Source organism: Hyaena hyaena, unplaced genomic scaffold (genome assembly GCF_003009895.1).
Source record: "Hyaena hyaena isolate Hyena2069 unplaced genomic scaffold, ASM300989v1 scaffold_302, whole genome shotgun sequence".
Taxonomy (NCBI): Eukaryota; Metazoa; Chordata; class Mammalia; order Carnivora; family Hyaenidae; genus Hyaena; species Hyaena hyaena.
The window spans coordinates 1,446,298-1,460,741 of NW_024080936.1; the positions used below are offsets into that span (position 1 = coordinate 1,446,298).

At 62.6% G+C, this 14,444-nt stretch overlaps 2 protein-coding genes across 2 annotated transcripts; one reads left to right on the top strand and one right to left on the bottom strand.

Annotated features, from left to right (window-relative positions):
* Nucleotides 1-196: 196 nt before the first annotated feature.
* Nucleotides 197-11,468, bottom strand: JSRP1 (junctional sarcoplasmic reticulum protein 1). Its single transcript, XM_039247975.1, has 10 exons — nucleotides 11,327-11,468; nucleotides 10,978-11,101; nucleotides 10,737-10,838; nucleotides 9,091-9,244; nucleotides 2,442-2,589; nucleotides 2,070-2,107; nucleotides 1,790-1,919; nucleotides 1,278-1,454; nucleotides 667-761; nucleotides 197-568 (listed from the first exon to the last, which is right to left on the bottom strand). The coding sequence occupies exons 1-10, from the start codon at nucleotides 11,466-11,468 to the stop codon at nucleotides 197-199; spliced, it is 1,482 nt and encodes a 493-aa protein (XP_039103906.1).
* OAZ1 (ornithine decarboxylase antizyme 1) lies at nucleotides 11,455-13,916 on the top strand. Its single transcript, XM_039248007.1, is given in 6 exon segments — nucleotides 11,455-11,690; nucleotides 12,514-12,580; nucleotides 12,582-12,668; nucleotides 12,866-13,038; nucleotides 13,144-13,229; nucleotides 13,362-13,916. Coding segments are annotated over 6 exon segments (690 nt in total). The 5' UTR covers nucleotides 11,455-11,544; the 3' UTR covers nucleotides 13,493-13,916.
* Nucleotides 13,917-14,444: the final 528 nt, after the last annotated feature.

Below are 14,444 nucleotides of genomic sequence, written 5' to 3' on the forward strand. Positions count from 1 at the left end.
CGCTCACTGCCCGGACTGCCGCCCCCCACCTCCCCCAGAGCTACCATCTGCACCATTCAGGCCCGGGCAGGTTCCCGCGTCCAGGCTCAAAGGAGCAGGCGGCCCCGGGGCTGCTGCGCTGCATTTATTTCGCTGAACCGCGGGGGCCACCGAGCGGGGGGTCCCAGGACTGCGTGTCACAGAATCGAGGCCTGGCTCAGTCTCGCCCTTTGCCAGCCCGCTGCTTCCGGCGGCCCGGAGGCCGGTCCTCGTCCAGGCGCCGCGGGGAGCCCCAGGCCTGCCTCTTCCTGTGCCCGGGGTCTCCAGGGTCCTGCGCCCGATGCCGATGGCCCGCTTCACGGGCCGCCCAGCGCCGCGGGAGGGCTCCTCCGGGTTCCCTGGCGGCCCGTGGCTTCTCCTCCCTCCGCGGCCTCTCCTTCGGCAGCCTCGGCTCCTTCGGCGGCTTCTCCTTCCGACGCCTCTCCTCCCGAGGCGCCTCCTCGGGCGCGCGCTTTTCCCCAGCGGCCTTCTCCGCCTTCACCGGGGGCGCGGGCGGTCCAGATGGGGGGACCCAGGCCTCGGGCCTCGGCTGCCACGCCGGCGGTGTGAGACGGTGGGGTCAGCGCACGCCTCCCCTGCCGGCCCAGACCCCTTCCCCCACCGCCGTCACCTAAAGGAAGGGCTTACCGGGGGCGGGGGCGACGCTGGCTCCGGGGCCGAGCTGGGCGGTGCCCACGGCTCAGGGACAGGTGCAGGGGCATCTGCCTCCCCAGACACAGCATCTTGGAGGGGACGGGAGTCAGCCCAGGCCGAGGCGCAGACCCGCACTCCATCCGCGCCCCCCGCCCCCCGCCCCCAGCCCTCTCTTCCCGAGCTTTCAGAAGGGAAGGCTCTCGGGTCTCCACTGCTGGGGCGCCCCTTCCCTCCAGGTCTCCCTCATTCCAGGTGCAAAAGGGCTGGTCAAGTTTCTCTGGCAGGAGCTCCCTGGAGCACACACACTAGAAAGGGGGCTCACAGGGCCAGTCCTGGGGGGGAGCAGCGCCTATGGGGGGGGAGTGAGGACCGCCAAAATCGGACTGGGGAGAGGAAGGGCCCAGGGTAAGGTCCCCGGTGGGGGGCTAGGGGGGAGGCGCCCTAAGCCTGCAGGGAGAGGGGACCCTGCGGGGGCACAAGGTCAGTTGCCGAGCAGCGCAAAGCGGGTCCACACTGGGGGGCAGGGGGCCAGCCCTGGGCAAGCCGGGGGGGGGCAGGGTTAAGCAGACCCCACCCTGGAGCGCTTCCCTGGGGCGCGGGCTCACCGCGGCACAGCTGGAAGGCGGAACCCAGCAGCGCCAGGAGCGAGGCGAGCACCAGGCACTTGTTGAGGGACAGGTCTCCCCAGGGCAGCTCCTCGCTGGGGGCCGGGATCGGGGGCGGCGGCGGCCGCTGCGGGGGCGGGGCAGCCTGCGCCTTCTTGCGAGCCGGGCTCCGAGGCGCTGTGAGAGCAAGTGCGGGGCTGAGCACAGCCCCACCCACGGGGCAGGCCTGCGTGGCCACACTCAACCCCCGCTCAAGCTTCGGAGCTTCCCTGGGATGGGGAGAATAATCTAGAAGGTAACTCACTGAAGCTGAGGTTGTAGTATCATGAATTAGCAGAGGATCCCAGCCCTTTTAGTGGCCGCTGGTGACACCTGGGACAGAACCCAGCCGGCAGCCCCATTGCGCCCCACTCCCCTCCCCCTACATCCAAGGACCCAGCAGCCCCGGATCTGACCCCCTTGCTGGGCCACATCCAACTTCCCCACCTCACCCCTGCCTTCTGCAAGCCTACTTGCTCCAGCTTTCAGCCTTTCTTTCCCGGCTCCTAGGGCCACTTTGGTCACAGGCTCCTTTTCTGTCTTGTTGGGCCTGGCATCCACACTGCCTGCGGGGCTGCCCTCGGCTGCTGGCTCTTGAGAATCCTGTGAGGAGTCACCAGTCGCCTGGGGCATTCCCTTCACCTCTTTCCCCTGGGGGAGCCCACGCCCTTCCCACAGGGTCACCCCCTTGGCCAGCACATCTCTGGCTCCAGGGTCCCTCTAGGCTGAGACCCCAGGGCCCCCGCTACTCACGTGGGGCCAGCTGCTAGCCTCGGCCAGCCTGGGCATCGCTGTCATAGGAAGAGAGAGAGTCAAGGTCGTGAGACCCCCAGGCCCACCCCACCTTCTCATTTTACAGATTCGAAAGCAAACCGGCTCTCAGGCAGCACCACCCACAGGCACACAGCACTTTGTTGGCAAGCTGGGATTTGAACCCCGACCCACATGGCCCAGCACCCGTGTTTCTGGGGGTCCTTACACACCCCCAAGGCACTAACGGACAGAGGTTGCAAACAGGGACCACGGTTTAAGCCAGTCCAACGGGGGAGTGGAGTCAGTCCTGGTCTCTGAAGCTTAGCCGCCTGGCTCGGCGGGAGTGCAGGGGCCCAGCACCTCCGGGGGTACCTGGAACTCTGTCCTCGGGGGGCGGGGCAGGCCCGGGGTCAGCCAGCGTGGAGAGGTCCTCGCCTGCCTGGCAGCTGCCCAGGCCTCCGTCCAGCTCCTGCAAGGCCCTCGTCGCCATGGAGACGTCTGAGAGGCCTGGGATCCGGAGCTGGGGTGGGGGGAGGGCTGCATGAGAGGCGTGGTAGCGCTGTGGGCCTGGGCCTGACCTGGGGGGGTGCCCTGGGGGGTGTATGCGAATTGACTGGCCCCCCCACCTCAGCCATTACAGGCCCTTCTGCCTGGAGCTCCCTTCGCCTGGCCAGCTGACACTCAGGCTGGCCTTCCCAGGGCACCTTGTCCTCAAGCCCCCCGCCCCGCCCCCTCCCCACAGCCCACCCTCCCTGGGCTCCAGGAGGCTGTTGGGGCCCAGAGAGGGCTGGGACCCACCCAAGGTCATGCAGAGATGAAAAAGAGCCCAGACCAGGCCCCTGGCCCCAGGGCCGGCTCATGTTCTCTGAGACCAGGGACTATTTTTATCCGGCGCCGGAAGCCAGCGGAAGGGCCGACGTGCTGCCAGCCCCTCCCAGGCTTTTGCCCACACAGGGTCCCTGGACCCTCCTCGCCTGCCATGCCTGGCACTCCTCTCACAACCCCTAAATCTAGAAGCTCACACAGTGGCCAGGACCGGCCTCCCTCTGGCCAGGAGGGGGGCGGAGGGCCCCCCGGGAGCTTCCTGATCCCAGTGCTGGGCCCTGCCTCCTCCCCCTGCCTCTGCTCCCATAGGGCGGATGAGGAAACTGAGTCTCTGGAGAGAGCCATCAGCCAGAGATCGGAGGGAGCTTGTGGTCGAACCCAGTTCCGCCTATTTCCCAAAGCCATGCCTTTGGGGTCCCCAGTGTGTCATGTCTCCGGCCAGAAAAGTGACCCTTCCCTGGGGCTGGAGCAGGGCACTGGGGGAGGGGCCCGACGGGAGGCAGGTATGTGCCCTTAGGTATGTAGGGGGGCGGCCACAAGAGTTGGGGGCCCCCATGGACCTCAGAGATGCCCTTCCCAGACCCAAGGGACCCCCACGTCTGCCCAGGCCTCCCCCTGCCCTACTTACTCCACAGCCGCCACAGTGAGCCCGGTGGACAGATGGAGGCTGGCCCCGAGACAGACAGCAGCAGGTGGCGGGAGGCCGCGGCCTGGGCCAATGAGCTCAGCAGGCGGGGGGGGGGGGGGGGGGGGGGGGGGGGGGGGGGTGCCGCGAGGCTGCTGCTGCGGTGTCCCCCATGCTCAGCGCAGGACTGGGCACTGGCCCAAGGGCGACCCCACCCCCACTTCAGCACAGGGCCGCCGCTGGGCCGGCCACAGTGGCCTGGGACAGTGCTTCCTGTCTCTGAGCCTCAGGAAGGGGGGGCCTGGGGGTGGGAGCACCTACAGAGAGTGGCTTTGCTTTCACGCTCGAATCTGGTCAGCAGGCCTAGGAAGCACCGATTCTGTGCGGGGCTCAGCTGCACCCCTGCGCCCGCAGCGGGTGGGGCCTGGGGCCTGGGGCCCGGGGGCGTGAGGACAGGGCACCAGCTGCGAGGCCTCGTTTCCTCACCTGGAATCCACGTGAAAACCCCACTGCACAGCCAAGGGCACATCTGTCTCCCCAACATCCTCCACATTAACCACCACCCCCGCCCCCACACCCACGAGCCCCCTTCCCGCCCGTGGAGGAGCCTGTTCCGGACGCGTCACGCACGTGGCCTCACACCCGCGTGGCCTCCGGCGTCTCGTTCCCTCCCTGAGCGTCGTGTGTTCGGGGTCCGTCCGCGGGGCGGCGGGTGGGGGCGCCTCCTGCTCGCGGCCGAGGGACGTGCGCGTGCGCGGTGTGCGTGGTGTGGATCCTTCCACTGGCATCCGACAGGGCTGGGACCGGGCAGAGAGGAGGTATTTCGTCTGACACCCCAGTGTCAGATCCTGTCTTTATAAAATGTCGAGATTTTGTTCATCATGGATTTTTATACATTAAGTTTTTATTGCGGTAGAATACACATAAAGTTCACCATCTTAACCATTTCCAAGCACACAGCCCACGGACATCAAGCGCGCTCACACTGTCATGCAGCTGTCCCCACCATCTGTCTCCAAAAGTTTCCATCTCCCCAAACTGAGACTCTGCCCCCACGAAGCACGGACTCTCCTCGCCCCCGCCGCCCCCCCCCCCCCCCGGCTCCCACCATCTACTCTCTGTTTTAGTGGACAGGAGGCCTAGGGACTCCAGAAGCTCATGAAGAATCTTGAAATACCACTTTACCTGGAATTGACCAAAACATTCATTGGAAGTTACCAAGAGGCATGCCAAGTGACCAGAGAAAATTTCCCCACCTTCCGCAGGAGCTGTCTGCATAGACAGGACCCTAACTGAGTAACTAGCATGAGCTGTCAGAGTTAAAAGTCATAAGCTTGTTTTGAAAGCATCCAGAACCTTCTAGACGAGCCACATAGTCTAAAATGTGTGAAAAGACCTGGTTTCTGTAACTGTGGGTCTGTGGTTCTCAGCCGGGGTGACTCTGCGCCATGCTGAGCCCCGGGGGGGACATCACAGGCACAGCCATGGGGGAGGTGGCAGGCACAGGCTGCTCCTGGCATCGAGCGGGTGGGGCCAGGGACGCTGCTCCGCCCCCAGAGCCACCCGCCCTGAGGTCAGCAGCGCCTGGAGGAGACCCTGTTTAAATTGTCAAAATGTAGAATATAACACGCCGTCAGAAGCGAACCCAGTGAGTGGATTCTACCCCGGACACACGTTGGTGGTCACAGCAGTTCCCCAGGGCAAACAGGTCCCCAGGGCGGTAGCATCTGCAGGACTTAGGAGACTGGGCTCTGGGCTCCGAGAGCCCAGAATGGAATCAATCAACTTTCAGAGCCAGGCCTCGTGGCTGCTGTAAAAGGCATACAGTTGTGGGAAATCTGCCTGCACTCAGTCGGTCACCCCCAGACCCCACGAGGCCCCTTGACAAAGGTTGATCTTTGGGACACACCTCTGACCCCTGTACTGGGGTAAGTGTACCCCCCCAAAAACAGTAGTTCAGGTCCTAACACGCAAAACCTCAGAGCGTGGCCTTACTTGGGAACAGGGTCCGCTGCAGATTGAAGGCGTGTTCCCCCAAAGTGTATATGTTCAAACCTACCCTCCAGCGTGACAGTATTCGGAGATGGGGCCTTTGTGGTGATTGGGTCATGAGCCTGGAGCCCCGGGCACGGGATCAATGCCCCCATGAAGGAGACCGGAGAGCCCCCTCCCTCCCTCCCTCCCCTACCTGAGGCCACAGGGAGGAGACAGCTGTCCATGAACCAGGAGTGGGGTCCTCCCACCAGGCACCAAATCTGCCGATGCCCGGAAACAACAATTTCTGTTGCTTCCAAGCCCCCCACCCCCCCATCTGTGACATTCTCTTACAATAGCCTGAGGTTCTTTGGAAACAGACATGCACGGGGAGAAGATGTAGATACACTGGGGGGGGGGGGGGGCGGGGGCAGTCACAGCAGACACGGCCACCAGGGGGACACTCGCCCAGCGGGAGCTGCAGGAAGGACGCTCCCCCTGCCCGGGCCCACAGGGGGAGAGGAGGAGGGCGCCCTGCTGATGCCCGGATTCCAGACCTGCCGTCCAGAAGGTGTTCTTAGCCCCCACCTTGTGGTTATTTGTCATAGCAGCTGCGAGAAACTCCTACATCCTGAAACTTCCTTCTCCCCACGTGACTGTGCAGAGAAACAGGGCTCCCTGCTCTGGGGGGCTCTCGGCTCTCTTCTCCATATTCAGAGGCACATCCTGAGAGCTGTACCCAGGGGGTTGCAACTGGAAAGCTAGAGGGCCACTTTGGGACCCCTAAGGGGAAGTGGATTTGAGCAATGAGTCACCACCAGCATAAATGCTGAGCCTGAGCGAATAAGGTCCCCCCGGGAGCCACCAGGAAACCAGACAAACCTGTCGATCCGCATACCTGAGGCCAGCGGCCTCCTGCACCCCAAAACAGAACCTGTTCTTCCTTATTACACAACAAACCCGCACATTTAGAAAATGTAGACAGGTGCAGAGAAGGCCCCGCAAATTCCCGTCCAAACCCAACACGGTCAACATCTGGGTGTTCTTTCCTCAGATGTTTCGTAAACCTCATTGTAATATCATTTACATATTCATTTCTTAAAAGCCAGCATCGTCAGTGAGGATCTGAACATCTTGTTTTATAAACTACATTTTCTCTTAAATGTATGTTATGGTTTGGGGCACCCAGGTTGAGTGTCCGACTTCAGCTCAGGTCATGATCTTGAGGTCTGTGGGTTCGAGCCCCGCGTCGGGCTCTGTGCTGACAGCTGCTCAGAGCCTGGAGCTGCTTCAGATTCTGTGTCCCACTCTCTCTCTGACCCTCCCCTGCTCACGCTCTGTCTCTCTCTGTCGCAAATATAAATGTTAAAAAAAATTTTTTTAAAGAAAGAGCAAAACATGTGTACGTATTCACAAATATATAAATATATCAAAAAATACATAATGAAGAATGTTTTACATACACATATATATACATACACAGAAGGAAGTGTCTGTAAGAAATACGCCTGTACATATTTAATTTCCTCAGGGAGCATCCTCTGCTCCTGTGTTTATTTTCTTAGGTAATCTCTAGGCCCAGCATGGGGCTGGAACTTAAGACCCCGAGATCAAGAGTCACACCCCGATCAAGAGTCACACCCCGGCTGCTCTTGTATTTAGCAACAGAAATTCTATATGAACGGAGAAGATAAAGCGTGGTGAAAACAGCGGTGTGGGCCACACGGGGAGGGAAACAGCCTCCGGACCGTTGTTCTTCCTAAAATAAAACCTTCGCGACGCGGCAGGGAGAACAGGGAAGAGGGCACGCAGCGCGGGGCCGTGCAAGAGTCACAGGAGAGACGGAAGCGGCTCGACGTGTGAGATGCTCCCCGCTCGCTTCTGCGTTGTCGCCCCCTGCGATCTCTGAACACGCGTGTTTACCGGGGGGTCACCGCGCCCTGCGCCTTATCACACGGCCGCAGGCGCGCGGGTGGGTCCGAGGCCGGATTCCAGCCGCTGGAAGCGTCCGTGGGCCTGACGCGGCCGGGCTGTGCGTCCCGCGAGCGGACGGCTGGAGAGTGTTTACTCCCCGGGTTCCTGCTGCAGCGGCCGAGACCCTCTGCCCTGTGGCTCCGAGGAGTGAGGAGGAGCCAGGAGGGCCTGATGAAGGGAGACTCGATCGTTTTCTACTTTTACTTGTTGACTTTATTTTAAGTTTATTTATTTTGAGAGAGACAGAGAGAGAATGAGTAGGGGAGAGGCAGAGAGAGGGGGAGAGAGAGAGAGAGAGAGAGAGAGAGAGAGAATCTCAAGCAGGCCTCTAGCTCTCGGCACGGAGCCCCATGCGAGGCTCAAACTCATGAACCATGAGGTCATGACCAGAACAGAAATCAAGAATCAGAGGCTTAACTGACTGAGCCACTCAGGCTCTACTTTTTACTTTTTAGCATTATATGATGAAAATTTTTTTTTTAATATTTTTATTTATTTCTAGGAGAGAGAGAGAGAGACAGCGTGAGCAGGGGAGGGTCAGAGAGAGAGGGAGATACAGATTCTGAAACAGGCTTCAGGCTCTGAGCTGGCAGTCAGCACAGCCCGACGCGGGGCTCGAACCCACGAACCGCGAGATCATGACCTAAGCAAAAGTCGGACGCTTAACCGACGAAGCCACCCAGGCGCCCCTATGATGACAATTTCTATTGTGTAGAACAGTTGAGGACACTTTACAGTGAACCCCCCCCCCCACACACACACACCACCTAGATTCTACCGGGAACATTTGCTGTGATCAGTTTGTCTGGTCTCCAGCCCTCTGTCTGCGGCTCCATCGCCTGTCTTACTTTCTGAATTTTTATTTTTTTTCTTTTTTTAAAGGACAGCCTTTCTTACTTATTTACTTTTCTTTGGAGAGAGAGGGCGTGAACAGGGGAGGGGCAGAGAGAGAGGGAGAGAGAGAATCGCCAGCAGGCTCTGCCCTTTCAGCGTAGAGCCTGACGTGGGGCTTGAACCCTTGAACTCTGAGACCGTGACCTGAGCTGAAATCAAGAGTCAGACACTCAACCGACTGAGTCCCCCAGGGGCTAAATTTTTATCGCAAAGTCAGTTGTAGCTTTTGAAGCGCTTGAGCATGAGCCAGAGATCTGTGCATCTGGGTGGAGTTCACACGGCCCCGCACACCACACGCGTCACTGACCCAGATGCTAACCCCTCACGTCATTCTCAGTGGCGGTTCCTCGGGGCCAAAGGTACAAACTGCCATCAACTTAGGGCTTAAAACCACACACACCGATTCTCTGACAGCTCCGGGGCCAGAAGTCCCAACTAACACTCAGGCGTGGGCAGGGTGGGGGGCCCGGGGATCACCCTCTCCTCAGGGGCCTCCACTTGTTCCCCTTTTACCGTGTGAGGTGACACAGCCACACATTCCAGAACTAGGACGCGGATGTGGGGGGGGGGAGGAGGCTGTTAATCAGCCAACTCTACAAATCCCTTTTAAAAACCAGAGTGAGACCCCAGATTCCCGGGCGCCCCCAGATCCCTAACCTTGCCACACCGATTTCACCAGGACACTAGGCCTGGGCTCTCCATCCACACCACCTCTTCTGCTGTCCTTACCAGCAGCTCAGCCCTCACCACCTCCAAGAGGCCCTCCCTGATACGCCTCTTTCCCACCCTGCGGTCGGGGGGTTCCTCGCCTCTCACAGACTCCGACAGCCTGATTTCTGTCTTGCTCCCCAGCAAGCCCAGCTGCGGTGGCCCCCTGGAGCACCTGTGTGGATCCAGAGCCTTCTGAGAGCAAGGCTTCCTTCCTCGCAGACAACATTTGCAGGCGCGCCCAGAGTAGACAGATAGGAAAACACGACATTTGTGGGACACGGGGTGGGGTCTTGGGACATCTGTGGTTGTCACGACCAAGGGGGTTCCTGGCACCAAGTGGTGGGGCCCAGGGATGTGCTCAACAAGCCCCCCCCCCAGTGTCCGGGACGCCCCCACACCCGACCAGCCTGAAGCCTGACCAAATAATGGAGATTCATTTGTGCCTCAGCAACCGAATACCGCACACAGTAACCAAGACCCACGGCAAGCAAGCCCATTCGTCCCGCACGAGATCCAGAAGGATGCTGTGACCTGGGCTCAGTGTTCCCAGTCTGCGTAGTGGCGGGCTCCCCCCCCCCCCAGCCAGGGAAGCCCGTGAACATGCTCCTCCTCCCAGGCACCCCCACCTCCCTGACAGCTGGCAGAGGAAGCTGTCTCCCAGGTCCAGAGCCCGCCTGGGGTGCCGGGGACGGGGAGGCCTTCGGATGCCCTGCGCCCCTGCGGCTGCTCTCCCCGGCCTGTCCTGCCCGACCCCACACGCACCCCCTTTTCTCTCCAACTTCTGCTCTTTTGCAAGATGCTGTGATTTGTTTTTTATCAAGAGCTTACAATACCCCCCCCCTCCCCGCTTTCCACCCACAATGATTCCACAGTACAAGGGCACTTTGGCCAGTAAGAAAGGGCACAAAGCCTGTCAACGAAGGGACCCTCCCCAGCTGAGTGTTGGGTCTCTCAAGGCTCGGTTCTCTGTGGGCTGAAGGGGACTCAGCCTTATTCCCCAGACTCTGCCCCGGTACAAGACAGTCACCCGCAGTGCTGAGGGTCAGCTGTGACCTCTGTCACTTTCTGGCCCCAGGCATGGGGGTGGGGAGGGAACACCATGTGACCCAGTGACCAGTGGCAGGTCTGGATTCTGACCCTTGGCTCGGAAATACTCGTCAGTTGGGGCGCCTGGGTGGCTTAGTCGGTTAAGCATCCGACTTTCGCTTAGGTCATGATCTCGCGGTTCGTGGGTTCGAGCCCCGCGTCGGGCTCTGTGCTGACTGCCAGCTCAGAGCCTGGAGCCTGTTTCAGTCTGTGACTCCCTCTCTCTCTGACCCTCCCCTGCTCATGCTGTCTCTCTCTCTCTCCTAGAATTTAAAAAAAAAAAAAAAAAAATACGCGTCAGTGTATTCCTCGTCAGGAACAAACCCTGCGGCGCCTGGAAGGGAGTCGGGAGCCAGGCAGGGGTTCGGCGAAGGCGCTCCCGAGTGGCGCCTGCTGCCTGCAGTCGCTCACGTCCCTTCGGGGGAAAGTTTGCGGCTCAAACCCAACGGACACAGTAGATGGAAATAAAAAGGGGAGGCAGGGGTTGTGAAGACACAGAAGCAAACAGGAGCTGCTTCAACGCTTCGCTCCGAGCCTCTGCTGAAATGTGAAACCTAAACCCCGGAACAAAGCAGTACCTGCAAGAAACCGCATTTTCCGGGTACGTCCAAGAGTCAGGCCGGCAGAGACCGCGCTCCCGCACGTCAGCGCGGGGAGCGGCCCTCCTGCCCGCGGCGGGCCTGGTGCACGAGCGAAACCAGGAGTTTGCCCGCGGGGGCGCCCCGCGTCCGGGCTCCGGAGGGTGAGGCCCCCCGAGTCCACCAGACGAGCTCCGCTCACGGCAGCCGTCTGAGAACGTGAAACACAGAAAACCCTCACGAGGCCCGGTCCTGGCGGGGTGACTCCTGCAGGTAATCGTGCCCTGTGGGGGGCTCTGGGACCCCTCCCGCAAATATCTGGGGGCTCTGTAGTCGCCCCGAACCAGCCAGGGGAGGGGCGCCCGCTGAGGGAAGGGACGAGGAAAGGGGAACCAGGGCGGAGACCCTGCCTCTTGCCTCCCGAACACGCACCGAGCGAGGCGCCCCGCCCCCCAGCCCAGCTGACGCGGTCGGGGACGCGCAACGCGTTCTGGGGGCCACGGCGCCCCGCCCTCCGAGCGCCGCAGAGAGACGCCAGCAGCGGGGGGCGGGACCCAGTGCGGCCCCGTCCCACCCCCCGCGCCGCCCACCAATCAGACGCCGAGAGGGGCGGGCACGCCTGCGTTTCCGGGGGCTCCGCGGCCCCGCCCACTCGCGCGCCGCGCTCCGGAGAGCGTGGGGGCGTGGCCCGGGCACAGCGCCTATAAAGGCGGGAGGCGGCGGCGGCGCCATTTTGCGAACGGCGAGCAGCGGCGGCGGCGCGGAGAAGCGCAGCGGAGGTTTTCTGGTTTCGGACCCCAGCGGCCGGATGGTGAAATCCTCCCTGCAGCGGATCCTCAACAGCCACTGCTTCGCCAGAGAGAAGGAGGGGGATAAACCCAGCGCCACCGTCCACGCCAGCCGCACCATGCCGCTCCTCAGACTGCACAGCCGCGGCGGCCGCAGCAGCGAGAGGTGAGCGCCCCGCCCCCGCCCGAAGCTTCCAGAAGCGCGGCCGCGCAGGCCCGCGGGGCGCCGGTCGCGGAAGTCCGGGGAGCGCGAGGTTCCGCCCCTTTGTCGAGGCCATAATCGCGGCGGGGGCGGGGCTGGTGCCCACCCTTCTCCCCCCCTCGGCGGCCCTTCGGGCCCCGGCGGCTGTCCGATTTGCGGGGCGCGAGAGACCCCAGTCCGCTTTGGGACGCGGAGAGCCCCGGGCTGGCCTGGGGGGCGCGGTGTCAGGGGTCGGGTCGGGGGCGGGCTGGCCCGAGGCCGAGTCAGGCCCGTGCTGTGCGGGCGCGGCCGGCGGTCGTTGACCGCGGGCTCTCCCCCGCCACGCGGCCGGCCTCGAGACACCGCCCCCCGGGACCCCGCCACGTAGATGGCCGCGGTTCGGGGGGCCCCGGATGGGAGCCGCGCAAGATGGAGGCGACTACGGGGCCTATTTACGCCGCGCAGCAAATGGCTGCTGGCGCCCCGGCTGCGCCGATTGTGAAAACCTCCCTCGGGGCCGAGGGCCGCGGCTGCCGAGATGACGCAACCCCGGGGGCGGGGGGGGCGCCTCGCTGGCCCCGCGCCCGCGCGGGGTGCCGCCCGGACCCCGCGAGCCCGGCAGGGCCGGTCGACGACGAAGGGAGGGCGGGGGAGTGGAGAGAATCGGAGAAGAAATGGGAGGTCGCGGTGGGGGCGGAGGATGGGAGCCGGGCGTCGGCACCGGGGTCGCAGTGCGGGCGCCGCCCCGACAGGCGGAAGTGGCGCCCGGTGTAAACACGGCCCGGCTCACCCGCGCCGTCCCTTCCAGTTCCAGGGCCTCCGTCACCGCTTCTAACTGCTGTAGTAACCTGGGTCCAGGGCCTCGGTGGTGCTCCTGATGCCCCTCACCCACCCCTGAAGATCCCAGGTGGGCGAGGGAATAGTCAGAGGGATCGCAATCTTTCAGCTAATTTATTTTACTCCGTGAGTATGCCCGCGCCGCCCCTGCGGGGAGGGGGCGCTGCACCTGCTTCTCCCGCGGAGCCCCCGGCCCGAGCCCCTTCTCCTCCGTCCAGACCCCTGCGCGCCTGGGGGGCGGGGGGGAGGTTCGCTGGGAGCGGGGCGCTGCTCTGGGTCTTCCAACTTCGTGGTTAAAGTGCGGCCTGGGGGCGCTTTGCCAGGATAATCGGCTGAATGTAACAGAGGAACTAACGTCTAACAACAAGACGAGGGTCCTGAACGTCCAGACCAGGCTCACGGGCTCCAAGCACATCGACTGGAGAGCGGTGCTGAGCGGCGGCTGCCTCTACATCGAGATCCCAGGCGGGGCTCTGCCCGAGGGGAGCAAGGACAGGTAAGGGCGGGGTGTCACCGGGGAGCCTGCCCCCAGGGGGATGGGGGCTGGGCAGCGGTTCGGGCCCCGTGAGGAGGGTCCGCGGGGCTCACGGGGGCGCTTTAGCTTCGCAGTTCTTCTCGAGTTCGCGGAGGAGCAGCTCCACGCCGACCACGTCTTCATTTGCTTCCACAAGAACCGCGATGACCGAGGTAGGGGTCTGCCCTGGGGGCGGCTGCTGCTGCAGGGGTGAGGGGAGAGGGGTCGCCGCCCGAGCACTGGAGCCTCTGGTGTCGGGCACGGAAGCCTGGGCGGCGGCGGCTCTGACAGCGTCTCCCCCGCAGCCGCCTTGCTCCGGACCTTCAGCTTTTTGGGCTTTGAGATTGTGAGACCGGGGCATCCCCTTGTCCCCAAGAGACCCGACGCTTGCTTCATGGCCTACACCTTTGAGAGGGAGTCTTCGGGGGAGGAGTAGTGGCAGCGCCGCCCGCGGCCCTCGCTTTGCCGCCAGAGCCCTTGTCTCGGTCCCTTTGCCTGTTCTGCTCCGTGCGGCCGGCGTGACCGACTGCTTCCCGGGGCGCGGGCGCAGGCCTGCTGCCTCTGCTGGGTGTGTCCGCATGTCGTAATTGTGCAAATAAATGCTCACTCCAAATTAGCGGTATATTTCTTGAAGTTTAATATTGTGTTTGTGATACTGAAGTATTTGCTTTAATTCTAAATAAAAGTTTATATTTTACTTTTTTATTGCTGGTTTAAGATGATTCCGATTGTCCCTGTACTTGGAGAAGTTTCTTATTTGAAGGCTTTTGGAAATTTTCGGGCTTTTCTCTGGAGGAGACGGGTGTTAGGAGCCCTTCCAGTGCTCTCAAAAACCTGAATAAAAGTGATGATCCCTGCAAGACCGTGTTGGCTCAGTGGTGTTCAGCCGGCCCGTCCCCACCCCCTGGGGCTTGGGGCGGTGGGTGTGCGCATGTCCTGAGCTGAGTGACCCTTCTACAGGGGCGGAGTGGGGGCGGCCCAGGCTGAGGTCCCGCCTTCCCGGGGGCCCCCTGGGCCGTCTCTTGAGCCCCGCACCCTCAGTGCTTCTAGCAGCCTGTGGCCTCCCTGAAGCCTCCTCTCCGCTTGGCCTGAGGCTGTTTCCTGGGCTTTGGTGGCTTGGGGTGTGGCCCTGGGGAGGCGTGGCCAGGGCTCCAGGGCCGCCCCAGGGACTTTCCTGGCTGAGGCTGGGGGAGTGCCCCCGTTGGGGGGGCCTTGTGTGCTGGGGGCGGGTGGGGGCGGGGGCAAAGGTGGGGAAGCCCGAGGGGCCAGCAGGGGGCCGGCCAGGGTGGGGGGGCCCCTGAGGCGTTAGTTCGGCGGGACTGCAGCGCCGCCCGCTGGCTGCGTCTGGGAGGAGCATGGCCCAGGGAGTCCCATCCAGGCCTTGGCCG